Below are 23,920 nucleotides of genomic sequence, written 5' to 3' on the forward strand. Positions count from 1 at the left end.
AAAGTTGACTTAAAATATGGCAAATTTTTAGCTAATCAAATGGATCCAGAGATAACTCAAAAAGTGCTGAAAATAATTTTTTGTATGAAACTTGAAAAATTGGTAGAGGGCAGTCTGGAGATTAAGCACATTTTGTTTTTTATGTTGAAAATTCGGGTAAATATGACAACAAATAGACAATTTCAAGACTTCTGTTTCTAGTTTTTACGCTTTTCCACTTTAAGTACTTTATTTCTTAAGGTATTTACTTCAAACTTTAAATGTAAGTTTTTAGTCATCAACCGCATCATATTTGACAAGGTTTACAACTCTGGCACAAAATTTATCAGAATTACCTCTCTTAAACGAAAAAAATATTTTTATTTCTTAATGGATCTACAAACTTAACATATATGTTTCTTATTATCACTCAAAATTTGTGTGAAGGTCCAATACTCTAGCAAGATTATTTCCACAATTATGTCCGTTTTGAACATAGACTATTTTTTTAAAATGGTATTTTTTACTCCACCTTGTTCATTTACTTCAAACTCCCACAGCATAATATTATGACAAGATTTATAAATCTAAATAATATTTCCAGAATTACCTCCCTTTGACTTTTTTCTTATATATTCTCTAACTTTCTTATTTCTCCATGGATTTACTTCAAATTCAAAATAAACATTCATCATTAAAACCTACATTTAATTTTTTATATTTTTTTATCTTTGTTACTACAGTACTATATATGTTAATGGTATATTTCAAAATTGTTTTTTATTAAATTTCTTTTTTGTGACTATAAGTTGTATCTTTAAACTTGAAATAATTGTTCTTTGTTACACTCACATCATGTATGACAATGTTCTTAAATCATGCATCTTTATTTCAAGAGTTATCCTCTCTTTAAGAATTTTGCTTAAAAATGTTATATTTTGGTAACAGGGGTGTTTAAAAAATAACTTTAGAGTCTCCTGCAGTCTGTCTGTTCATAAGAACTGTTTCCTGAGATCACTTTTAAAGATTTATTCCAACTAATTTACTTAAAATTGAGAAAAGTTGAAACATTAGTCATACTTATTCATCATGAGAAAATTGGACATTTTGATTTTCTGTTGTATAAACATAATTTCCTTACTGAGCAGGGAAACATAACACATTACAATGGTATAGACAAACTTAGAACTCAAAAGATTGAAGTTCATTCATGTCATTCATTCAATAATAAAATTGAATAGCCAATGGCCCATCATAATGTTGCTGGGGTTCTAACCGATAGGGGACTTATGGATTTCTTGCAATACAATCATATAATTGCCAGTGTTTTTCATTATTTATTTTTACTTGTATGATATTTGTTTAAAATCTCTACTCTTATCAGTTGTGTTGAATAGTTATGAGAGACAGAGTGACGATGTCGGGATTTTCATTTCATGAGCTATCCACTTTCGAAAGACGAGCGGAGATTTTAATTCAAAGATTTCTCTGTTTAACTTTCATGAAATCAGAATGACATGTTTCAAAACTGTACGATTTCAATTATTTTATTTTTATTTTGAATATAAAGACATCACGAATTAACGATTTTAACTTAAGTTTATAGATTCACAATTTAAATTTCAACTTATTGATAAATCATCATAAATGGACGTGTTAAAACTTCACGAATTCGCCATTTCAACCTCGGGACTTAATTACATAAACTTCATAAATTCACTTTTTTAAACCTCCCGTCTGTAACTTAACGAATTTATGATTTAATCTTCATGAATTTACAACCGTGACATCATGTTTCAAACTTTGCAATTTTAATCTCGTGAATTCATGATTTCAATTGAAGAAATTCAACAAAATTTGAAAGCGTATACTGGAGACGCTGTATTCCTTGTCATTCTGTCCGCTCTTGAAAAAGTTACAATGTTATTCTCAAAAGGTGTTTTTACAAACGGTATCGTAAAACATTATACTATGTGGGTGGACCTGTGTCGAAGATTGTGGAGCACTTTTCTTTCTTTTAGGCAACATTTATGTCAGGTTTGGTAATACACGATTACGATACCTTGACGATATTTCTAATTTAAATAATTAATTCTTACTTTGATCAAATGGTGTCTTATATCTATCCAAAAACACTTCAACTGAGCAAAACGAATTAATTAAATATTACATCATTTTTTGGCGATACCTTGACGATATCTTTTATCTAGATTATTAATTCTTACTTTGATCAAATGATGTCTTGTATCTATACAAACACACTTCAACTGAATAAAACGAATTCTTTAAATTTTACGTCGTTTTTGGCATCTTCATATTACAGTCGATAACAAGAAAAGCATTGATGCAAAGCATCAAAGGGCGACGCTAAAAGAATTTGATCCAGGTTTGCACCTAAATACTTAACAAAAGATGTGTACTTTATAGCAGTACCATTACATGTGACCTGGAGGCTAGGCCCAGTTTAAATAGAAACTTAAACCAAAAAGAAAAGACTCTGTCAAAGACAATTTATAGTCAATTAACCAATCTTATAAGACTCATACTTATAATAAAGATTTATTTTACCAGACAAAAGGATTCGTGAGTCATCAGCATATAACCACAGGCACCAGTATCGGACTTGGGAAGAAAAAATATGACTAGATTGATAAAAAAAACTGTGTTCATAAAAATAAAAAAAATGTAAATAATGATCCCCTTTAAAAATATACTTAGAATAATTAACTTAAAGTATATTTTCAATGGGGGTCATTATTTACATTTTATTTTGGTTTTTGACACTTTTGAGATGAACACAGTTGTTTTTATCAATCTGGTCATATTTTTTCTTCCCAGGTCTGATACTCTTGCCTGTGCATATAATAAAAGCTTATTGCTTAGGGTTGCAGACATGTCATTGACATATATTAGACATAAAAGAGGACCTAAAATGAACATCAGGGGGGACACCATAGGTACTCAGAGCAGTAGTAGAATGGGTACCAGCCACATCCACCAGCTGCTGTCTATCAGAGATAAGACTTAACGCATGTAAGAATGTCATTACATATGGCAGATGCTTGAAGTTTCATGAAGAAGAAGAAAAAGAGCTTCTTAATGTACAGTATAGTGTGATCAACTGTATCAATTGCCCTTTGTAGATCTAAAAGTATCATGCAATACTGCCTTTGTCCATTTCAAATTTAATGCAATCTGTTAAATGAATCAAACATGAATTGTGTCAGTTGAAAAACCACTTCTAAACCCTGACTGAAACTGCCTGACCATGACTCGAACCCATGACTTTCAGAAGACCAACTGAGCTATCCGGCCGGCTACACATTTTCTCTTTAATAATGAACAGTTCTAAACCACAACATATTTCCCCACTATATTGATTTGTGTCCTTGAATTTCTTATGTTTACAGAGCATAGTGAATTGAACTTATGCTTATATGCAGTCACAGGATGAGAAAAACTTTCAGCTTGACCAGAACTCGAACCTGTGACCCACAGAATAATGTACCGCAGCTGTAGCGATTAAGCTATCTGGCCACTTACACATTTTCTCCCCTAAATAGTGAGTTCTAAACCGTGACAGATACTTTGAGATTTTTAAATTAACAGATAATTAGTTCTTAATTAATAAATAAGAAAAAAAACTTACATACTCATTGTCTTAATTAAAATAACAATTTATATATTATTGTATACAATAATTATTTTTACTAAAAAGGGCTTAGGCAGTTATTGGTTTTGCCATTATTTATAACAGGTCAATTTTAAAGTGAACATAACTGTGCTAATACATGTACAATATCTATTTTTTGTACAGATAAAAAAACTAACCTTTTTTCTATGATTAGAAATTTTATGAATCCTGATTTGTATTTTGCATCAAGGGCGTAAACATGAAAATGCAACAAACGAACCTCTTTGTGGTAGATTGTATTTTCATGTTTTCATCTGGCGCCCAGTTACTTTTTGTACTATGTTGGTTTTCATGTGGCACAAATCCCCCACTATAAATTTAGTGCACAAATTTATTCAAGGGCAAGTAACAATCTACTCTATGTAAAGTCTGTTGGAGACCTGGAGGTTGAGACCGGTGTCCCTCCATTACAAATAGGTAAGACAGAAGCTGTCCTTTTCAAACTATGCACATGTTATTATGTTAAAATTAGAATAAGTTCTATTCAGAATATGATTTTTTGAGACTTTATTAATTACATTGCTTGATCCAAGTTTAAGAACATTTTCAGTCAATACATGTATTATCATTTATAACTTTAAATGAAAGTCTCATCCCTTTAATAATAATGACATAACTGTAACTCTTTAAATATTATAAGTTTCATCATATCAATACACTAAGATATACATGTATGCACATAACATTAATAATTCCCAGTTTCTACTAAATAAATATGAAATCCTAACAATAACATTAACATGCTTTTGATGACCTTACAACTGGTAAATTTTATACAACAAAAATAGATTGATAAGTAATACCTAAGATAGACAGAAAGAACAAATAATTTAGTAAACATGAGTTACTTCCCCTTAAAATAGAGAAAACCTGAAACCCAAAAGAACACCCTAAACAGCAAAATTATGAAATGTTGCTGGCTCAGTTTTATTAAGCCATGCAAATTACTGGCAAAGTATTCATAAAATAATAGATGGACATGTGACAGCAGTAATTATAGCAGAACATCGGATAGCTTTCAACATCCGGATACTGGTACACTTTGTAAAAACAACCATTCTGCGCAACAGATAAGCGTAATAAGGATGAAATCAATAGGATAATCGTTTACAACAGTTCTATTACCTATCCTTATACTCATTTGCAGGTGAACTTTCTTCTTGTAGGAAATTTTTGAAAATATATAAATGAATGAATGAATGGATACGGCATCAATGTAGACCACAACGATATTCGAAATACGGGTTTTAGTATTGTCAATAAAACTAAGGGACTAGCTGTTAAACTTAACCTGCAATTTCGTTGAAATAATATCACAATACACATGCGTTTTACATAAAGTTATTAAATACAAATATAACAACATATTTGTTTACTTGATTTTTACGAATAAAAATAAAACTGATTAACACAACATGACATTAAATGCTAATAATAACAGCTCCTTCTATAGGCCAAAATAAAAAGCATTCCATAAGAGACGACGCCGCTCACCGGCGTCGCCAACAATATTATTTACTCAAAAATCTGTTATATGAGAGACGACTTGGATTAAGTATAGTCAAATATCCATAGTTAGATTGAAATGTACTCCATGCAACAGCTAACGGGGTATATGTTTCTCAATTAATTAGATTCGCCAGGATATGTAGCCTTAAAGAGGATTTTAAGGAACGAAACATATTCATTACTAGCAAACTTCTTAAACATGGCTACATGGCAAAAATGATGTCAAAAGGTGAAATTCTAAAGTCAAGAAGTTGACATCGTTCATTTGAAAACGTTAATGAATGAATGAATAATTGAATTAACGAAGTTTAAATCATGAAGAAAAAATAAAAAGATAAAATTGTAAAAGATGAACTCCCTACTGTGTACTATATCTATAACATTTCTGAAGGGATCAAGCTGGTTTTTTACCATTGCAGGGAAAGCGGACATCCTGCAATAACAGATTGTACCCGTACGTTATTCCAGTATTTCAATACCGAAGCACTTTGGGGGACTGAAGTTTGTTTGAATAATAAGCTCGAATTTTACATCTGTGAGAAACCGTTTTTAGATGACGGGAATCACACAAAAGGTATATTTCATTGCTATTTTTACACTTGTTTTTGTGACAGGAACAAAATAAATGGTTATGATGATTTTCAGATTTATAATCATTTTTTTAATTTTAAGAAGGTTAGTTAGTAGTTATAATATCTTTGTCATAGATGTGATATTTGCAAATATTTCTGACTGTCGAGCAAGTCCATAAACATTGGGGTTTTTTTGTTTGTTTTTTTTTTGACTGCACGTTTTTTCTTTTGCAACGTTTACAATATATATATATATATATATATATATATATATATATATATATATATATATATATATAGTATATAATATAATATATATATATATATATAATATATATATATATATATACGGAAACAAATCTGGTGCAACTTAGCATATTATAAGGTACGACAAGATTTATTGTTTATGTCGTGTTAGAATCGAAATAATATATCCCAAACAGTGATTTTATAGCTCAATAACATCACTGTTTGGAGTTCGGATGGGAGGAAGTATATCACGAGGGCGTAGCCCGAGTGATATATTGATGCACATCCGAACGACAAACAGTGATGTTATCAAGCGATAAAATCACCGATTTGGATATATTATTTCGATTCTAACACGACATAAACAATAAATCTTGTCGTACCTTATAATATGCTAAGTTGCACCTGATTTGTTTCCGTACTTATTTTCAGCGCGTCGCATTATTAATGGTTACGTCACATGTATATAATGATCACGTCACAAGTCTAAATATAGAACGTCAACAGTGATTTTGTTGCATAATAATACACACTTTCGGTTCTTCTATGTTCAGTAGGGAAAAATGCGGGTCGTGTTAGAATACGTGATTAAATATTTTTTCATAACTTAGTGTTTATGAAACAGTCATAAATACAACTGAAAAGAAGATAAATTCATCGTTAAAAAATAAGATAAAACTATTGTATGGCAGCAAAAACAATAAGGCATATTTTGATGTTTGATATTTATTTTGATAACCTCCCCAAATCGTAAAATCATTATGTTTCAGACATGAATATCATTACGATTTTAAACAATATTTTTATATGTTCAGAAAAAGGGAATGCTGAATTGAAATAAAGTATCATATATATAATCAAGTTTCATACAGCTATGTAATAAAGTAAATAAATCAATTAAGAATACTTTTATTTTGAAACAATTATTTTACTATGGCCTTTATGTAACGTAATATAAGACATATTTGTAAATTCTGTTTCATCTGAAATGCTGAAAGATGACCTCCCCCCCTCCCCCGAATTTATTAGACACAACTGCATTATAGCAAAGTTAAATTGTAATGAAAACAAAGCAAAATCCATCTTTTTTGAGGTTAAAAAATACTAAAAACATAAAATTTGATTTTTTGAATCGTTTGGCTGAGACTCATATACAGAAAGATTTTTTGAGATTGTTGAGAAATAATAAGAAATAAACTGAAAATTGCAAATGGGCAACGCGTTTTGTCATTTTTCACACTAAGAATTATTATTCTGGAAAAAACGCCTCTGAAATTTTCCTCTCAAGTTATTGGTTTATACCTTCATCAAATAGAACATTAATATCGAAAAGTTATCTCCTACCTCATGCTAAAAAACCTCAGTGGAATCCATTTAATAAATATTGAACTAACAGTGGATCTTAGAAATCACCGATTTAAATCAAATTTGTTCATATATAACTGCAAGTGCCACAGTCATGGCGTGAATACCCCAGAATAACAATTTTTTTCAGAATTAACAGTGAATTAACAGTGGTCATTTAGAGCTCAAGGACAACCTCCCAGCCAAATCTGAGGGTAGTAAGCTAGTGCATTGCTTAGTTATGTATTCTACATGTTTTTAGTGGAAAAAGTCATTGTGACTTTTACCTTCCACTTACTGACCTCAAAACAAATTGACACTGCCACTCATTGCTTGAACATCCCCCAATGCATGCCGTCTTGCCTGGAGGTATTTAATGATGAATATATGAGAAAATAATTATATGCTTCAAATGACAAAATGCCAAAATCAATTCACTGTTGATAGGCATTCTTAAGCACATGAGCAAAAAAACTTTATGTTATAAAGCCCCAAGTGACCTTGACCTTTCATACAGTCAATTTAAAATTCATAGAGGTCATCTTCTCATAACCAACATCATTACTTATATAAAGACTGTTTACAAAGCATTTTAAGTAATTGAGCGGACAAAATTTTTCAACTAAAGGCCCTGTGACTTTGACTATTGATCCAGCGACTTCAAAATCAATAAGGGCCACTTAAATTTCAATATCAAGCTCAATGCCAAATATAAAGACTGTGGCTCAAAGGATTCTTAAGTTATTTCGCATACAAGCTTTTTTCGTCAAGGCCCTACTGGCCTTCACCTTTGACCTAGTGACTTCAAAATTAAATGGGTCATCTTCTAGTCATAATCAGCCTCAATACCAAATATGTAGACTGTTGACCAAAGCATTCTTAATCAATTCAGCAGACAACTTATTGCTCCTTTGACCTTAACCTCTGACCAAGTGACTTCAAAATCAAAAGGGGTCATCAAATGGTCATAACTAACCTCCATGCCAAATATAACGACTGTGGGTCAAATGGTTTTTAGGTTATATTGCGAACAAGTTTTTTTAAGTCAAGGTCCCTGTCACATTGACCTTTGACCCAGTGACGTCAAAATCAATATGGGTCATCTAATGGAAATGATTAACCGCCGTGCCAAATACGGAGACAGTGGGACAATGGATTCTCATCTCAAGTTATTTGGGGGACAATCTTTTTTACGTCAATGCAATTCTGCCTTTGACTTTTGACCTAGTGACCTCAAAATCAATAGGAGCCATTTACTTATCATAATCAACATCAATTCCCAATATGAAGTCTGTTGACCGAAGCATTCTTCACCAATTAAGCGGACAAGCTTTTTGAAGAAAGGACCACTGTGACTTTCAACTTTGACCAAGTGACATTAGAAGCCATATGTGTCATCTTATTTTCTTGCCCAACGTCAATGCTAAATATAAAGACTGTGGGTTTAAGGAATCTATAGTTTTTGTGCGGATAAGGCTTCTGTGACTTGACCTTTGACCCAGTGACCTAAAAATCAATACGATTCATTTATGAATCATGACTTATCTCCATGCCAAATATGAAGACTGCGGATCAAATTATTCTAAAGTTATTGGGTGGAATATTGTTTTTAGTCAAGACCCCTGTAACTCTTGACCTTTGACCAAGTGACCTCAAAAACAATACGGGGCATTAAATGGTCATTACTAACCTCCATGCTAAATATGAAAACTTTTGGTCAAATGATTCTTAAGTTATTGGGCGGACAAGCTTTTTAAGTCAAGGCCCCGGTGACCTCAAAATCAAGAGAGTCATCTACTAATCATGACGAATCTTCATATCAAATGTGAAGAATTTGGATCAGAGGACTCTTAAGTTATAAGGCGGATAAGTTTCTTTTTAGTCAAGGCCCCTGTAACTTTGACTAATGATCATCCATGCCAAAAATGAAAACTGTTGCTTAAAAGATTCTAAAATTATAAGGCGAATAAGCTTTTTAAGTCAAGGACATTGGGACCTTGACCTTTGACCTGGTGACCTCAAATTCATCTACTTATAATAGGCAAAACAAATAAAAGCCAATCAATTTTCAGGCTAAAATTATAGATTTGACCTTGAAGATCAGTGTCAACTTTATGTCAATGTAAATATCTTACAGTATATCTTAGAAAACGTCGTCACAATTTTTCCTTTTAGGTTGTAATAAATTATTTGGATTTGTTTTGAAAAAGGAACATAATAATTAGTTGAGTTGAGGGTCATGTGCATTTGAAAGTCAATGTCATACTTTAATTATTTCATTTGGCAATGCTTAAGTGTTGTTTTATCTTTGTATAAATCATTTCATATAAAACAATGGTTTGGTAAGTTGTATGAAATCCAATTAATTTGACTTTGAGATTCAAGATCACTTATATGAACACTTTGTTGGAATTTCTTTATTTGACACTTGCTTCCTTTAACTGTTGTTTAGCCTACAAATGAATCAAGTTCGTCTATTAATTACAAAAAATAATTTAAATAAGTTTGCAGTTGGCATTGACGGTCATTTCATAGCATTATAAATAACTACTTACATTCATTATTTGTTAATAACAAAGATGTAGCTTATTCTAGCAAAATGCTTTTTACTATATAAATGTCAGGATCAAGTGTGATTTGTTCTATTTTTATGTAATGTTCAACTGAAGGATTGTAGCTAATATCAAAATCCTCACAGACATTTTAACCTTACCATATTCCCTAAGATGATTAGCATTTCGCGTATTCTTCGAAGGGCATAAAGGCGATACAGAAAGAGTAGTTTTAATTATTATAAAACAATGCGATAAATAATTCGAGCAGTTTATAGGATAGTATTGTGATACCTTACCGATGAAAAGGCTAATATACGCAATTGAATTAAACTTTTTGCATGTATGCATTCAGTGTCTTTCAGTTGTATAAGAAAATATGAGGGCTATCTTTAATCAACATTAGAACGATGCAATTGCGCGAACCTTCAAACCAAACCAGTTTACCACCCTCTCCTCCACCCAAGCCTGTATAACTTCGTTGTGCGTGCAAGGAAAATAAAAATGAGTTTTGTTCTCAAACGAATCTATATACGGAGCCTCATAAGTGGCATTACACGCTCTTTTATTGTTTTCATATTTTTGTATCAATCAATTCGTTGGAACTAAATGTGAAAGTTAAGTGTTTACTCTTTAGACAAAAGTACATTTTCATGACGACCAAATTAAACAGTGTGTTATGTCAATACTTCTATATCAATATGATATACTTGTATTTGATCAGTTGAAGACGATCAAAGCTCTCTTTTATTTACAGCAGTTATTATAAAAACGTCTCAGCATCATCAAAGTTTGTATAGAGATATAATCTGACATTGTATTTGCCTTTATCTTGATACATTATAGTCTCTTAAAATATTTTAATGATATTTTCATTTAGATCACAATCTCTCACAAAATGCAAGTACGGATACAATGTTAAAATCTGATTTACCCCGCCGACACAATTCCGGGGCGTATTTCCGCTGTACAAATAGCAAAGAGTGGATATCTATGTTAGCTAAATGTGATGATGTCATTGATTGTATTGATGCTTCGGACGAAGTCAGGTGTTTGCATGGCAATAGTGGTAATTTGTTCTGTTCATTAGATTTCTTTTTAAAAATCTTTATTTTAATTTTGTGAATAATTAATCGCTCCATTATGGCGTTCATTTTAAGTGATATTTTAATACTTAGAAATAACGAAAATACTTCCTTAACATATACATTTTAATAATTAAGATAAGTTGGTTGTGCTAATAAAGTTGTTTTATCAATACAATTATTTGATTTGATCGTTTTGACTCAATACTGTTAACATATCCTTACTTCGTGATGACTTTTGTCCTTGTCTCCTTGTGGACGATACAATTGATAGATTGATGTAAACACAAAAAGGAATGATACAATTATATTTTTATTAACAAATTATAGTACCATATTTACATTTGTGTAGAATGTGACGAAGACGAGTTTTCTTGTGACAACGGAAATTGTATGAAACTGAGTCGTATGTGCGACTTTAAACCGGACTGTGTGGACGGCAAAGATGAATTGTGTGGTAAGCTTTAATGTTTCAAAGATTACTATAATTACATTTAAAGTTTGTTTGTCAATGAAATCGTTCTATTTTGTTTAAATGTTGCAAAAATGTACCATACGCTGTTACTCAACTGTATGTATTAAATTTATACATTTAATGAGCCGATTTAATGGGCTCCGCCTATTAACATGATGCACTCAATTCGAATGAGCGGCACTAACTGTAAGTCGGTTAAAGGTTATATACAGAGTTTAAAGAAACTCATTTTCTTGCTTCACTTCGTTCGCTCGAAAATTAGTTTCTTAAAACTCTGTATATAACTTATAACCTATACTTTATATATTTTACAATATAAATAAACTTTTTTGACTTTCCACAGAAGCCAAGTAAAATAATTTTATGTAATACATAGCGGGTTTTCATTTCGAAACAAGCATTGTTCACCAAGAGAGATATGAGGAATGAATGTCCAAAAAATGAGTGCCTCATCTGGATATATAAAATTGAATCCTTCATTGATTTCGATGAGAAAAATCAAGATTTTCACCCCTCCAATGCCATTTTTACACATTTGTCTGTGAAGACACTGGACAATTGTTTTACTTTAACAATAAAGTCACACGGTGGTACGTTCAGGGAGGATAGAATGTAAAAAAAAAACTAGTTTTACATAAAAATACACAGTAGAAGCCTTTTGAAATAACGTATTTTCATGTAGCATTTTGACATTGGCCATACCTGAAATATTCTTAAAATGTGAACTACTTTACTGATTTTTCTTAAAAAATATGAATCTGAATATCGAAACTTTTATCTGAAAGGAAAATATGTATTGCAATATTTACTGATATTTTCAAAGTCTGATAAAATCAAAACTTCACGGTTGAAGTATTTAATAATTATCATTTGATACAAAATAACAAAATACTTTTTGAAAACAAAAATATTGAAAATTAGAAATAAGCCCCTAATTTTGATTCATAATAGGATATATTGAACTTAACTATTGAAGAAAGATTACCCAACGTGTGATGATGAAACTGAGAGTTTTTTTGTGAAAATAGACAATGTATTATGATATGTTTTTATTAAAGAAAATAAGGTCAAAGAAATGTTTAATATGAGTGTTAGTACAGTCCCTGGGGACCTTTTGTGTGCAAAAAAGGTCCATGGATAAATGTTATACCAATGTAAAGCTAAATGTTTGAAGTTTACAAAAAATTTGGGTAGACATGTCAAATGATGGTACGTTTTGAGATGGCCGCCAAGATGGCCGCCAAATTATAGAAAAATTGCGAATACGCAATTTATATGATAAAATTAGTTCTTTTTTGTATTTATTTTGGTAAATGTGATGTTAAAACTTCACATCCTATTGAAGCAATATGAAAAAGTGTCCTTTTTCCATTTTCTTATGCATATACTCTTGTTTTCATAGAGAAATTTTGCTAAAAAAGCATGAAAAAGTATCAAAAATCGACTTTGGGCTGGCATTGTTTCCTATCAGTCGAGGCATAGTGGTGAAAATGAATATTTTTACCATATATTACAAAGACCTGATCAACAATTTACTAATTGTACCTTTATTTTTATTTTTATTGTGTAAGAGTGTGAATTCTGACATTCCTAAAGTGGGTGGGGTACACAAAAATTGAGTTCCTTTTTCTAGTGAATTGATATATAACGATTATTAAGACTAAGAATAACCAACAAGATTACATTTTGAAATGTTTTTTAAGTCTTAAATTTTTTTAAGGTAGATTTGCATTCTACCAACAACTTTAATTGGTTCTGTTGCCATGGCAACAAAGTGGTAAAATGAGAGAAACCCGGAAAAGTATGTGGCTTTCAGTTTTATCATTTCAAGCATGTTGTAAAAGTTAATGTCATGATTATACATTACAGAATTCAGAGTTGGATACATTTGAAACATAAAAAAGAATCATTTCAAATTTCAGTGCTACATTTACTTTCCATGAAAAAACACAAATTTGAATTAAAACATCAGTAACATTTTGCTGAACAGTTACTGTAACAATAAAAACGCTTAAAGTTTTAGAGGCAAAAGATAATAATGAAATCTACTCAGAGTTATATTGAAAAATAAAATTTATGCTTGATGTTTGGCCCGATTTGAGAAAAACGCTTTTCAACATTCTTCATTTATTGGTCATTAAATAATAATAATAATAAATAACAAATAAAGCAAAAAAATCCCACAGATCAAATGTGATAAGAAGGAAGAGACAATATGTCAATATGTTGTGATGAAGAACGTCTTCAAGATAATGTGCCATATGGATGCATCTGAAAAACCTGTCATCTTAATGCAATACAAGCCCAGCTGATAAATATTTTAACAGTTGGAGAAACATTGATAAAATCACCATTTTGTGTTAAAAATTTGACACTTTCTGCTATTCTAAAAAAATATAGAGCAGCATAAATTATAAATCTTGCTACGCAAAACAAATAGGTCATATTCCACCGTTGCCTCAAAATTCTTTATAAATTATTTTGTGACCTACAGGTCAGACCACCTAATCCTTTGTTATACGGTCAGTATGTCTAAAATCATCATCAACAAACTCCGGACTGTTCATCAAATGGCATCTTGTCTTATTACCAAATTTACTGTTACTGCAGCCTCAATTCGTTCTTTAGAAATATGTGACTTTTTAAGTAGATGGCGGTCTGTTATAAATCACGTTGAAAAGAATCTAATGGTATGTTTATATGCAAATAGTTTTACATAGTCATATCTAGATTTGTTTAATTGTTAAAATTTTCTTTCTTAATGTTTATAACTATGATATAAACGCATTTAAACATATTATATATATAAGAAAGGCACTCAATAAATTTGGTGTAATGATAGATTTTGCTTATGTTTTCGACCGTTTTTTACAAGTTATAAGAAAAATATGTGTTTGTAAAACTTTGGGAGCGACTTTTGTTCCACTCACACAAAAAAGTATGTAAATTGTCGTCACATAGTAATAAGCTATAACTGATATATAGGTAAGCATTCAAATAAAATCTCAAAGACATTGGTAATCATATTAACTGTTACAGTTTCGTTATTTTCTCACCATCAATAAATATCAATAAATCATGTGGAGTAACCCGCGGCTGAACGTATCCAAAATTCATATAAGCTTTCTGTTTTAAATAAGTCATTATAAATGTGCAGTCTTAAAACCATAGTTTCAATGTAATTGGAGATGAGGAAAAACAGCATTTCTCAAATTGTACGGTAGCATGTAATGCACATAACACTAGTGTGTTCCAAATTAAGATTAAGTTCAGGACGTATTTGAATTTGGAATCAGGATGAACATAATTATGACTTTGATTTCTTTATTTTACAAACAATTTTAATGTTTTCTTTATTTGAATAAGCCAAATTTTACTTTCTTATAGACTTCGTAATTCTGATTTGCCTTAAAAGATGACCAGAAAGTGTCAATATTATGAAATAATGCACGGAGGGAAACATATTAAGGTCTTCCACAGTAAAGCAGGAAAGTCGCCACAAAGCCTTTTAAAGTGTTGATGTGACGTAAAAATAGGCTATATTTGATAAAATTTGACAGAAATTTTGTTTTGTTGTTGTTTTTTGCACAAATCGGATTATTGTATATCTTAGTCACAGAAGTTAAAAATAGAACTGACAATGCGAAATGTTTTCAAATATTCCCAGAAATAAATAAAAAGATCTTGAGCTTTTATATGTATGGCTTTTTCAGATGGGACTAAACCAACATTGTTTATCACCTTCCGCGTAGCGGAAAGGGGATTATAGGAATGGCCTCCGTCTGTCAGTTCGTCCGTCCGTAACACTTTCGTGTCCGCTCCATAACTTTTTAACCCCTGAAATTTTTTTGAAATAACTTGGCACAAGTGATCACCATAATGAGACAATATGCAGAGCGCAATAATTGGGTTGCTACCCCCAAGGTCAAGGTCACACTTTAAGGTCAAATGTTAAAAGTCTTCATTTAATAATAAAAAGTCTACATTTCGTGTCCGCTCCATAACTTTTTTAACGCTGAAAAGTTTTGAAATAACTTGGCACAACGGATCACCATTATGACACGACGTGCAGTGCGCAATAATTGGGTTGCTACCCAAAAGGTCAAGGTCACACTTTAAGGTCAAATGTTAAAAAGTCCACATTTCATGTGGACTCCAACATTTTAACCGCTGATTTTTTTTTAAAAATATCTTGGCATAATTGATAATCAGTATAAGAACATGTGCAGAACGCAAAAATTGGGTTGCTACACCAAAGGTCAAGGTCAAATGTATACAAATCTACATTTCGTGTCCCCTCCATAACTTTTAAACCTGTGAATTTTTTTTAAATAGCTTGGCACAATTGATCGCCATTACGAGACGATGTGCAGATCGCAATAATTGAATTGCTACCCCAAAGGTCAGGGTCACACTTACAGTTCATATGTTAGAAAGTCTACATTTCGTGTCTGTCTCTAACTTTTAAACCTCTGAAATGTTTTTAAGATAACTTGGCAGAAATGATCAACATTATGACACCATTGGCAGAGCACAATAATCAAGTCACAACCCTAAAGGTCAGGGTCATACTCAATGGTCCAATGTAAAAACATCTTTTTTTCATGTCCGCTCTATAACTTATTGACAATTCAAAGGTTTTAAAAATACTTAGCACAAATGATTCCCACCACAACACAATCTACAGACCTCAACATCCAGGTTGCTGCAACCAATGTCAAGGTTATATGTTCTCCATAACTTTTTGACTTTATGCAAGATTTTAAATAACTTGGCACAAATAATCACCATCATGAGACTATGTGCTTATGATATGCATGACACAACATCAAGGTGGTTGGTAAAAGGTCAAGAAGTACACATTCATGTTCCTTGCGAAGCCCCGGAGTTAACTTTCTTTACACAGTGTAAATATATGAAAAACATGAAAATATTCTTCTCCATAACTGCAGGACCTAGTATAGAATACTATTAAATTTGCTTAAATTACGACCTTGTGGTCAAATTCATTTATGCCAGGGGTCATTTCATTTTAAATATAGGAAAAGCTAAAAAAAAAAACTTGTCCCAAACCGATGCCTATAGCTAATTATTTCTGTTGTAGCCTTGTATAGACCAGTACAAAATTTATTCAAATGAACATTTAACCCACCCCTAGGGACAGCTTATTTCATATGGAGACACAAAGGAAAACTTTTTAAAACCATACTTTTTTCCAAAACCAAATGCCCAGATCTTAGATTTTGGATTAAAAGCATTGTCAAAAAGACCAAATCTTGACAATCTGGTCAAAGTTGACCTAACCCCAGGAGTCATTTTACTTTGTGTTATAAAGAAAAGGCTTTGAAAACTTTCTTCTCCATAAATAAAATGCTTTGATTTTTAAGTGTGAAGCATTCATTCTATGACCATATCACTTTATGTCACGATATAACTACTAAGCTTGGTTAAGTCATGTTCCGTTTGATTATAATTACCTTTCCCACAGGTCACTTGATTTACATAGTCTAACTTATATATAAAATCCATTATAAAATCATTCCTTTAACCCTATTGTTTAGAGCATGTGAAATAATATCTAGAAGACTTTTACCATGTTTCTTCAAATCATGATAGGGCCGGGCCTGGGTTATACGCCAATTTCAACACTTCTTTGTTGATAGCTTGAAGGTCAGTTAAACTATCTGAATTTCATGGATAAATAACCAGAAGAGTAATAACCAATTTCTACTAAGCTACGGTACTAACTTTTTTGACAGACAAATGACCGTAAAACTCAATGTCCGAGATCAATTGTTGTCTGTAGAACAAGAGAAGCCGACAATCTCCGTAAAGTGCTAAGACTGCAGGCATCAAATAATGATCATGAGTCTGGATTAAAACAAGAGCCGGTTGAACCGGGTGATGCTCACTGACTAGGTTTTGGACACACGCCCGGCGACTGTATATGCTCCCCCCGAAATTTTTCGTGGAGCATAAAAATGGCCCTGCCTAGATACCGATTTTTATATAAAAAAACTTTTTGTCAGAAATCACAATGCAAGACCATTTGGTTGGACGAATTGTTTTGTGTTCTTCTTTGATTGTTCCAATCATGGCCCCACTGGTATAAGGTGACCTAAAATTTAAGACCTCGTGACCTACTTTCTTGTTTTTGAAGCTAAAGAAATTTGGATAACAGACACAATATGACATGCCAGCTGACCTTTATCTGTTCTAGTGAGCTCTTTGTTTTTTGATTGTAAAATTTCAGATGCAGAATTATACACTGAGATCAGTTGACATAGAATTTCATGTAATGCAAGTTAGAGTTTCATAATACGAGCTACAACCAAAAAGCTTGAACTCAACAATAAATTCGATTGTCATTAAAATTTGATATTGGTTGACCTAGAATTTGAACCTGTGACCTACTTATTTCTCGTTTTAGCTACAAAGTCTTAAATGTTTACCCTATGTATACAGTTTCAAACATTTGATAATGTTTATATACATTTCTACCTTAAGACTGCCTTTTACTTATTATTATCACCATTAATTATCCTTTCCAAATATAACAACATGCACATTTGACATGACCTTTTTCTATGTATAGCAGTTTGAAAAAAGCAAATGCATGATGCAAATTCTTGAAATAAAATTATTCATCTAATTTCAAAATATCGGCTGTTATCTGTGTTGATAATTTGCTAGAATTAAATGTGACTTCTTTTAATGTTACATTTTTTTTCAATTTGTTAACATGGCATTGTGCACAGATAATTTATCTTTAAGTTTCTGTCATTCTTATCAACATGCTTAAGATGCTAAAAGTTGAAAGTGTCATACGTTTCAGGTGTGTCTTTCATTTTACTTCTCCGTTGCCATGGCAACAGAACATGTTGAATATTGATAAACAAATTATCAGTCTAAGTTTCTTAATTATTTATAACTTTATGTACATCCTAAAGTGCAATACATGTTGACTATTCATAGTTTAAATTATCATAACAAACCAGTTAACAAAATACTGAAACTTAATTTTCGTTACCCCACCCACTTAAAGAATATCAGAATCCACATTCTTTTACAATAAAGATAAAAAATAAGGGTGATATTAGTATGATATTGTTCAAGTCTTTGTAGTATATGGTAAAAATACTCATTTACATCGCTATGCCTTAGCTGGTAGGAAAAAATGTCAGCCCCATATCAATTTTTGATAATTTTTTCATGCATTTTTTAGCAAATTTATCTATGAAATTCAGAGAATATGAAATAATAATAGAAATGCCTCCATTTTCATATTGCTCCAATAGGATGTGAAGTTCTTACATCATTTATACTAAAATAAATACAAAAAAAACCTAATTTTATCAGATAAAATGCGTATTAGCCATTTTTCAATAATTTGGCGGCCATCTTGGCGGCCATCTTGGATTTCTCAAAACGTACCATGATTTGACATGTCTACCCAAAATTTTTGTAAACTTCAAACATTTATCTTTACATTGGTATAACATTTATCCATGGACCTTTTTTGCACACAAAAGGTCCTCAGGGACTGTACTATGTAGAGTAATAATTTTCTTACATCTTTAAAATATTTTGAGTAGAAACAACCATTTTGCTGCGTGATTTGTTAGCTTAGTGCTATAATGTGTTACTTTACAATAACCGATATGAAAATTGTTTTTATATACACCATATGCCAGGAATACAACGATTCTTTATTTATGTATAAAATAAAGAACATAGTAATCCCTAAAAAAAGTTCAAAAACCTTTAAACGGCCTACTCTGATCTTATAAAAACATTTGTATAAGTTTCCAAAATATGTAATGTTAAGTGAGCGAAAGACTTTGCTATGAAACACATGTGAAAGAACCATACTTTTATGGATTTACCACCAATATAACACATTATGTGTATATCCCTTAATAATTTTGTTTTCCTCGTAATTTTCCAATCATTTATTGAGAGCACACTCTAGATGAATTCATATTTGAATGATATTCGTGTCGACACTTAAAAAAGTGCTAGAAGATAACAGCGTTTTGTATTGTTGGTCACAAATATAATCAAAATTATAGTATATATCCAAATATTTACTCGTATATCCAAACACATATACTGTGTTAATATATACAATATATAACACACGGTTCAAAGTTTTTATTTTGCTGTTAAATTGATTGTTTACGAACTCTTTAAGATTACCCAAAGTGTGATGATGAAAATGAGTTTCGTTGTAAAAATAGACAATGTATTCAAGAAGTCAATCGATGTAACGCTGAATACGACTGTTTCGACAAAAGTGATGAAACAGATTGTGGTTTGTATTTGACTTTGTATAACAGTGTAAAACAACTTTAAATATAAAATATTTTATTTTGATGTATTCTCACGTTCAGTTTGTAACGTTCATTTTGGTATCTAAAACAATATCTCTTTTTAATACTTGTAATTAACTATAGTCTGATGTCAGCAAAAACAATAACGATATAGAAATTCCAAAATGCTGCTTTATTATGAAACGACATTTGAAAAAAAAAGTAAGTCGCAACAATACCAACGAAAATGAGCTTCAAAAAAAAATCACTGGCTTTCCGATTTATTCTCTCTATGCTATCGCCATATCAGCGTTGTTAGCTGTGTGGAGCCCCTAAAATGTCGCCCTGTTTATTCAAAGGTGTTATATCACAACTCATTTAAGGTTGTTTAGTACGAAATTATTGTTGTGTTATTGTTGTGTTTGTGGTACTTTTAGTTCTTTCGATTTGGCTTTTTCCAGGCGGCTGGTTAATGTTTCTCTTACTTGAAATGCTGTATAATCACACATAGGATATGTGTTCTGTTATTAAAATTGGTCTTTCTACATCTTATCAGTGATATGCAGACTTCATAACCTCATCAGCGACATCAGTAAGGTTTTTAGTATTTGCAACGTAGACAATAATATTTTGGACAAACTAGCAAAAGTTAAATTAAAGTTAAATTCATTTTCTACCACGTTTAAATTGCATTTCGTACAGAGTCTGTTTTCTCGTGCTCCTTTTTCGTATCGACCCGTTTCTATTGCTAGAATATTGGATGAAAATCTAAATTTTGTAAGTGATATTCGAAATTTTTAATGTTTACTTTATTAACATATTCTTTCGTTTCGACCGATCCCCTAGTTACCTGTGTTTTAACATAAGTTTTTCTGAGGAATTTGCAATGAATCATTTTTATTTTTTCTCCTTCTTGATATCAAAAACCTTCAGCACCTTAGTTTAAAACTGAACGTACCATACTATCAAAAAGTTTAAAATTTTCTCCAATGGATAATTTTAATTGTTACAACACTGTAAATAAATTATGCAATGAAAACGAAGCATGCTGAGCTAATTTCTTTTGTGTTCTATTCCAATGACCATTTTAGAATAAATTCATCCGAAGTTTGTTAAACAATTTTTCATTTTCTAAAACTATGGCATTATATATGAAATTATAACTTGTATGTCTGCCTTTTTCGAATATCATTATTTTCGTTTTATAAGTATTTAAGTCCTCATATACTTGTAAATCATTTAACATAGATTGGAGTGCCATAGGCGTATGTGCCAAAAAAAACAGCCCAATCTGCGAAAAGTAGCAGAAATATTTTGGCGTCGTCAATCCTAAAGAGGCCGTTTATATTGGAATAAATATTTTCTAATATATCATTCGCGAAGTATGAAGATAATAATAATAACTGGGGACCCCTTGTTTTGCCCTAATATTTGACTTAAAAACGGCGAGACTGTATTGTTATATCTAATTGCAGCTTTAACGGATGCGTGTATACACCTTTTAGCCGAAACAAATTTTGAATTTACATAATCTGACAAATAAATGTTCGAGCAAATTTGCCGAAACATATTTCGAAGTTAAGAAAACATCAATATAATGTATTCCTTCTGCTAGTGTCTTCATGATTATCGAGTGTAAAAAGCAAAATTCAATCCGTCGTGAATTTCCTTTCTGGAAACCAAATTGATTGTCAATAATTTTACAATGTTTAACACACCACTCGGTTTAGCGATTTGAGAACAAATGTTTGCAAGGGCTATCCCCTGGTAAATTTTAAGGATTTTTCCCCATTTTCCCCTTTTAAAAAATTTTTGTTTCCCGAATACCGCCCCACCAATTTTTGAGACACATTGTTCCCAATTTTCGAAAATTCTATTTTTTATATTTTTTTATTTAATTTTTTTTTTATTTTTTATTTTTTTTGGAGTAAAAAAGTCTCTTTTACTTCTGAGGTTGATAAAGCGCATTCTAAATCATTTGTTGGATTTGTAACTTGATATCTGTTATTCGTTTCCTCGCTATATTAATTTTTAAAATGGGTAAATAAATCAGGAATATTTAAATAATTGGCATGTACGGGATTCTTTGCATATTGTCTCTAAACCCTTTTCCAGAATTTACTTGGATGCGGCTTTCTTGATTTTCTAAGTGTTTTGGCTTTGCCCGATTTATGTATTTTCGCTTTTTCTTATGTTTGATTATACATATTTTTAAAGGAAATATTGTTGTCTTAGGTAAGCATTGGTTTTATCACATCTATGATCACATCTATTTACAAATGCATATACATGTATTAAAAATGATTATCACGTTTTATTTTTCATTACAAGACTCCTGTAACAAATCGTTTCTTTGTGCTGCTGATTACAAATGTATTCCATATCGACTGACGTGTGATCGCTATCCTGACTGTAGGGATGGAGGTGACGAAAGAATTTGCCAAAGTAATCCTCCAAATTCTGATGATTTCAGCAGTGAATACCTTTCGTCAAAAGTTGAAGGTAAGCAACATTCTTTAATAAATGCATTGAATTATCAATACATGTATTATATTTTAGTCTTAAGAACAAAGGGAGTGCCGAAAATATGCATGTATGTTTCAAGTGACATTATGTCCATCCAAGTGAAAATGTTCAGTGTACAGGTTAAATAAATTGACTTTTTGTCATAATTGCCTATTTTGGCATGAACAAAAATCATAACGGACATTTCTATAAATACTGTTCGGAATGTAAAGATAACGCTCAATTCTTAAAAGATTTGGGCAGTTATCTTATACTTAACTTTTTAATTCATGAGCATATTGAGAAAAATGGCGTTTTCCTTGAAAAACCTCCTGTTTCAAGTTCAAACTGTTATGAAACTATAAAAAGCTTCAATACAAATAAAACTTGACACAACTGTTATCTAGACCATTACCGCTGTCACAGCATGCTCAATCGTAAATTTCATGTTAGCATGGCAACGGCGGACGTCTCAAAATTGCCACAAATCACCATTTTGCATTATTTTTTTCCCATCAAAACTGAAATCAAAGTTCTTCGACTTCTAAATAACTTGAGATAGAGTAAAAGGCTTTTCAGCGTCGGTTACTAGTTACCCTCAGATCGACCTGAGACCATTTTAGTTTGTCACATGTCCAAAATTTTCTTGGCGATGAGGGGAACTACAGCCCTCTTCAAAGCCACCAAACAGAAGGGGGCACATCCCCTTCTGACAACCCCCTGATGTACAATTTTGATGGGGGCGGCGCAGAAAAAGTGGTCACTTTCTCAAACGCAAAACAATGTTTGGAGCATTTTTTCACTGTTTGAGGTCTCAAAAGGGGGGGGGCAAAAGCCATCAAAACACGTCTATATGAGGGAAAGGGTTAACAAAAAATGGTGAAAATCCTTTGAATTACCCAAAATCTAGTTTTTTCATGTTAACAAGTGCCCTTACACTTAATTTTTGTCAATAATTGTTGGTTTTTTTACCTTTTTTATTTTATTTTTTAATTAACAAAAAAAGATGAAATTCCTTGGAATTACCCAAAAACTAGTTTTTCCATGTTAACACGTGCCCTTACACCTAATTTTGGGGAAAACATGTTGTTTCTTGACATTCTTTATTTTTTAATTGACAAAATATAAAAAAAAAATCATTGGAATTTCGCAAAAACTAGTTTTTCCATGTAAACTAGTACTTTTGCACAATTTTTTTTTTGGAAAATTTTTGTTATTTGACATTTTTTAAATTAAACTTTTACCCCATGAGCATGTTGTGAAAAATGGCTGTTTTCATTGAAAAGCCTCCTGTTATAAGTTAAAACACCTATGAAACTATGAAAAATGCTTCAATACTGATGAAGCTATTACAAATGTTGACTTGCCATAGCCTCTGTAACAGCATAATCAATCGTAAATTTCCGGTTACCGTGGTAACGGGGGACGTGTCAAATTTGGCAAAAATCAATTTTTTGCATTGTTTTTATTTCATCAAATCTGATTTAAATGTGCTGCAACTTCACAATAAATTGTTAATGTTATGTTTTAAACCTTCTTTTTTCTTAAATGAGAATTATTCCTTCAGGTGTTTTAAATAGAGATGGGATTCAAAAGAAAACAAATTTACAGTGAGCAAAATGCATTAACTCTGCGTTTTAACCT

The 23,920-nt window shown here is 31.4% G+C and overlaps 1 protein-coding gene across 1 annotated transcript; it reads left to right on the forward strand.

Annotated features, from left to right (window-relative positions):
• The first annotated feature begins 5,515 nt into the window (after positions 1–5,515).
• LOC132721293 (low-density lipoprotein receptor-like) lies at positions 5,516–22,513 on the forward strand. The gene is made up of 5 exons (XM_060705574.1): positions 5,516–5,756; positions 10,780–10,968; positions 11,337–11,441; positions 19,654–19,773; positions 22,103–22,513. Exons 2-5 carry the CDS (start codon positions 10,815–10,817, stop codon positions 22,423–22,425), a joined length of 702 nt encoding a protein of 233 aa, XP_060561557.1. The 5' UTR covers positions 5,516–5,756; positions 10,780–10,814; the 3' UTR covers positions 22,426–22,513.
• The last annotated feature ends 1,407 nt before the right edge of the window (positions 22,514–23,920 follow it).

The sequence above is a fragment of the Ruditapes philippinarum genome, unplaced genomic scaffold (genome assembly GCF_026571515.1).
Source record: "Ruditapes philippinarum isolate M1 unplaced genomic scaffold, ASM2657151v2 ctg13767_1_1_1_1, whole genome shotgun sequence".
NCBI lineage: Eukaryota > Metazoa > Mollusca > Bivalvia > Venerida > Veneridae > Ruditapes > Ruditapes philippinarum.

Coding starts and splice junctions, on each gene's coding strand:
- LOC132721293 (XM_060705574.1), top strand. CDS start 10,815: ATGTTAAAATCTGATTTACCCCGCCGACACAATTCCGGGGCGTATTTC. Junction 11,442..19,653: donor CGGCAAAGATGAATTGTGTG/GTAAGCTTTAAT, acceptor GAACTCTTTAAG/ATTACCCAAAGTGTGATGAT. Junction 19,774..22,102: donor AAGTGATGAAACAGATTGTG/GTTTGTATTTGA, acceptor TTTCATTACAAG/ACTCCTGTAACAAATCGTTT.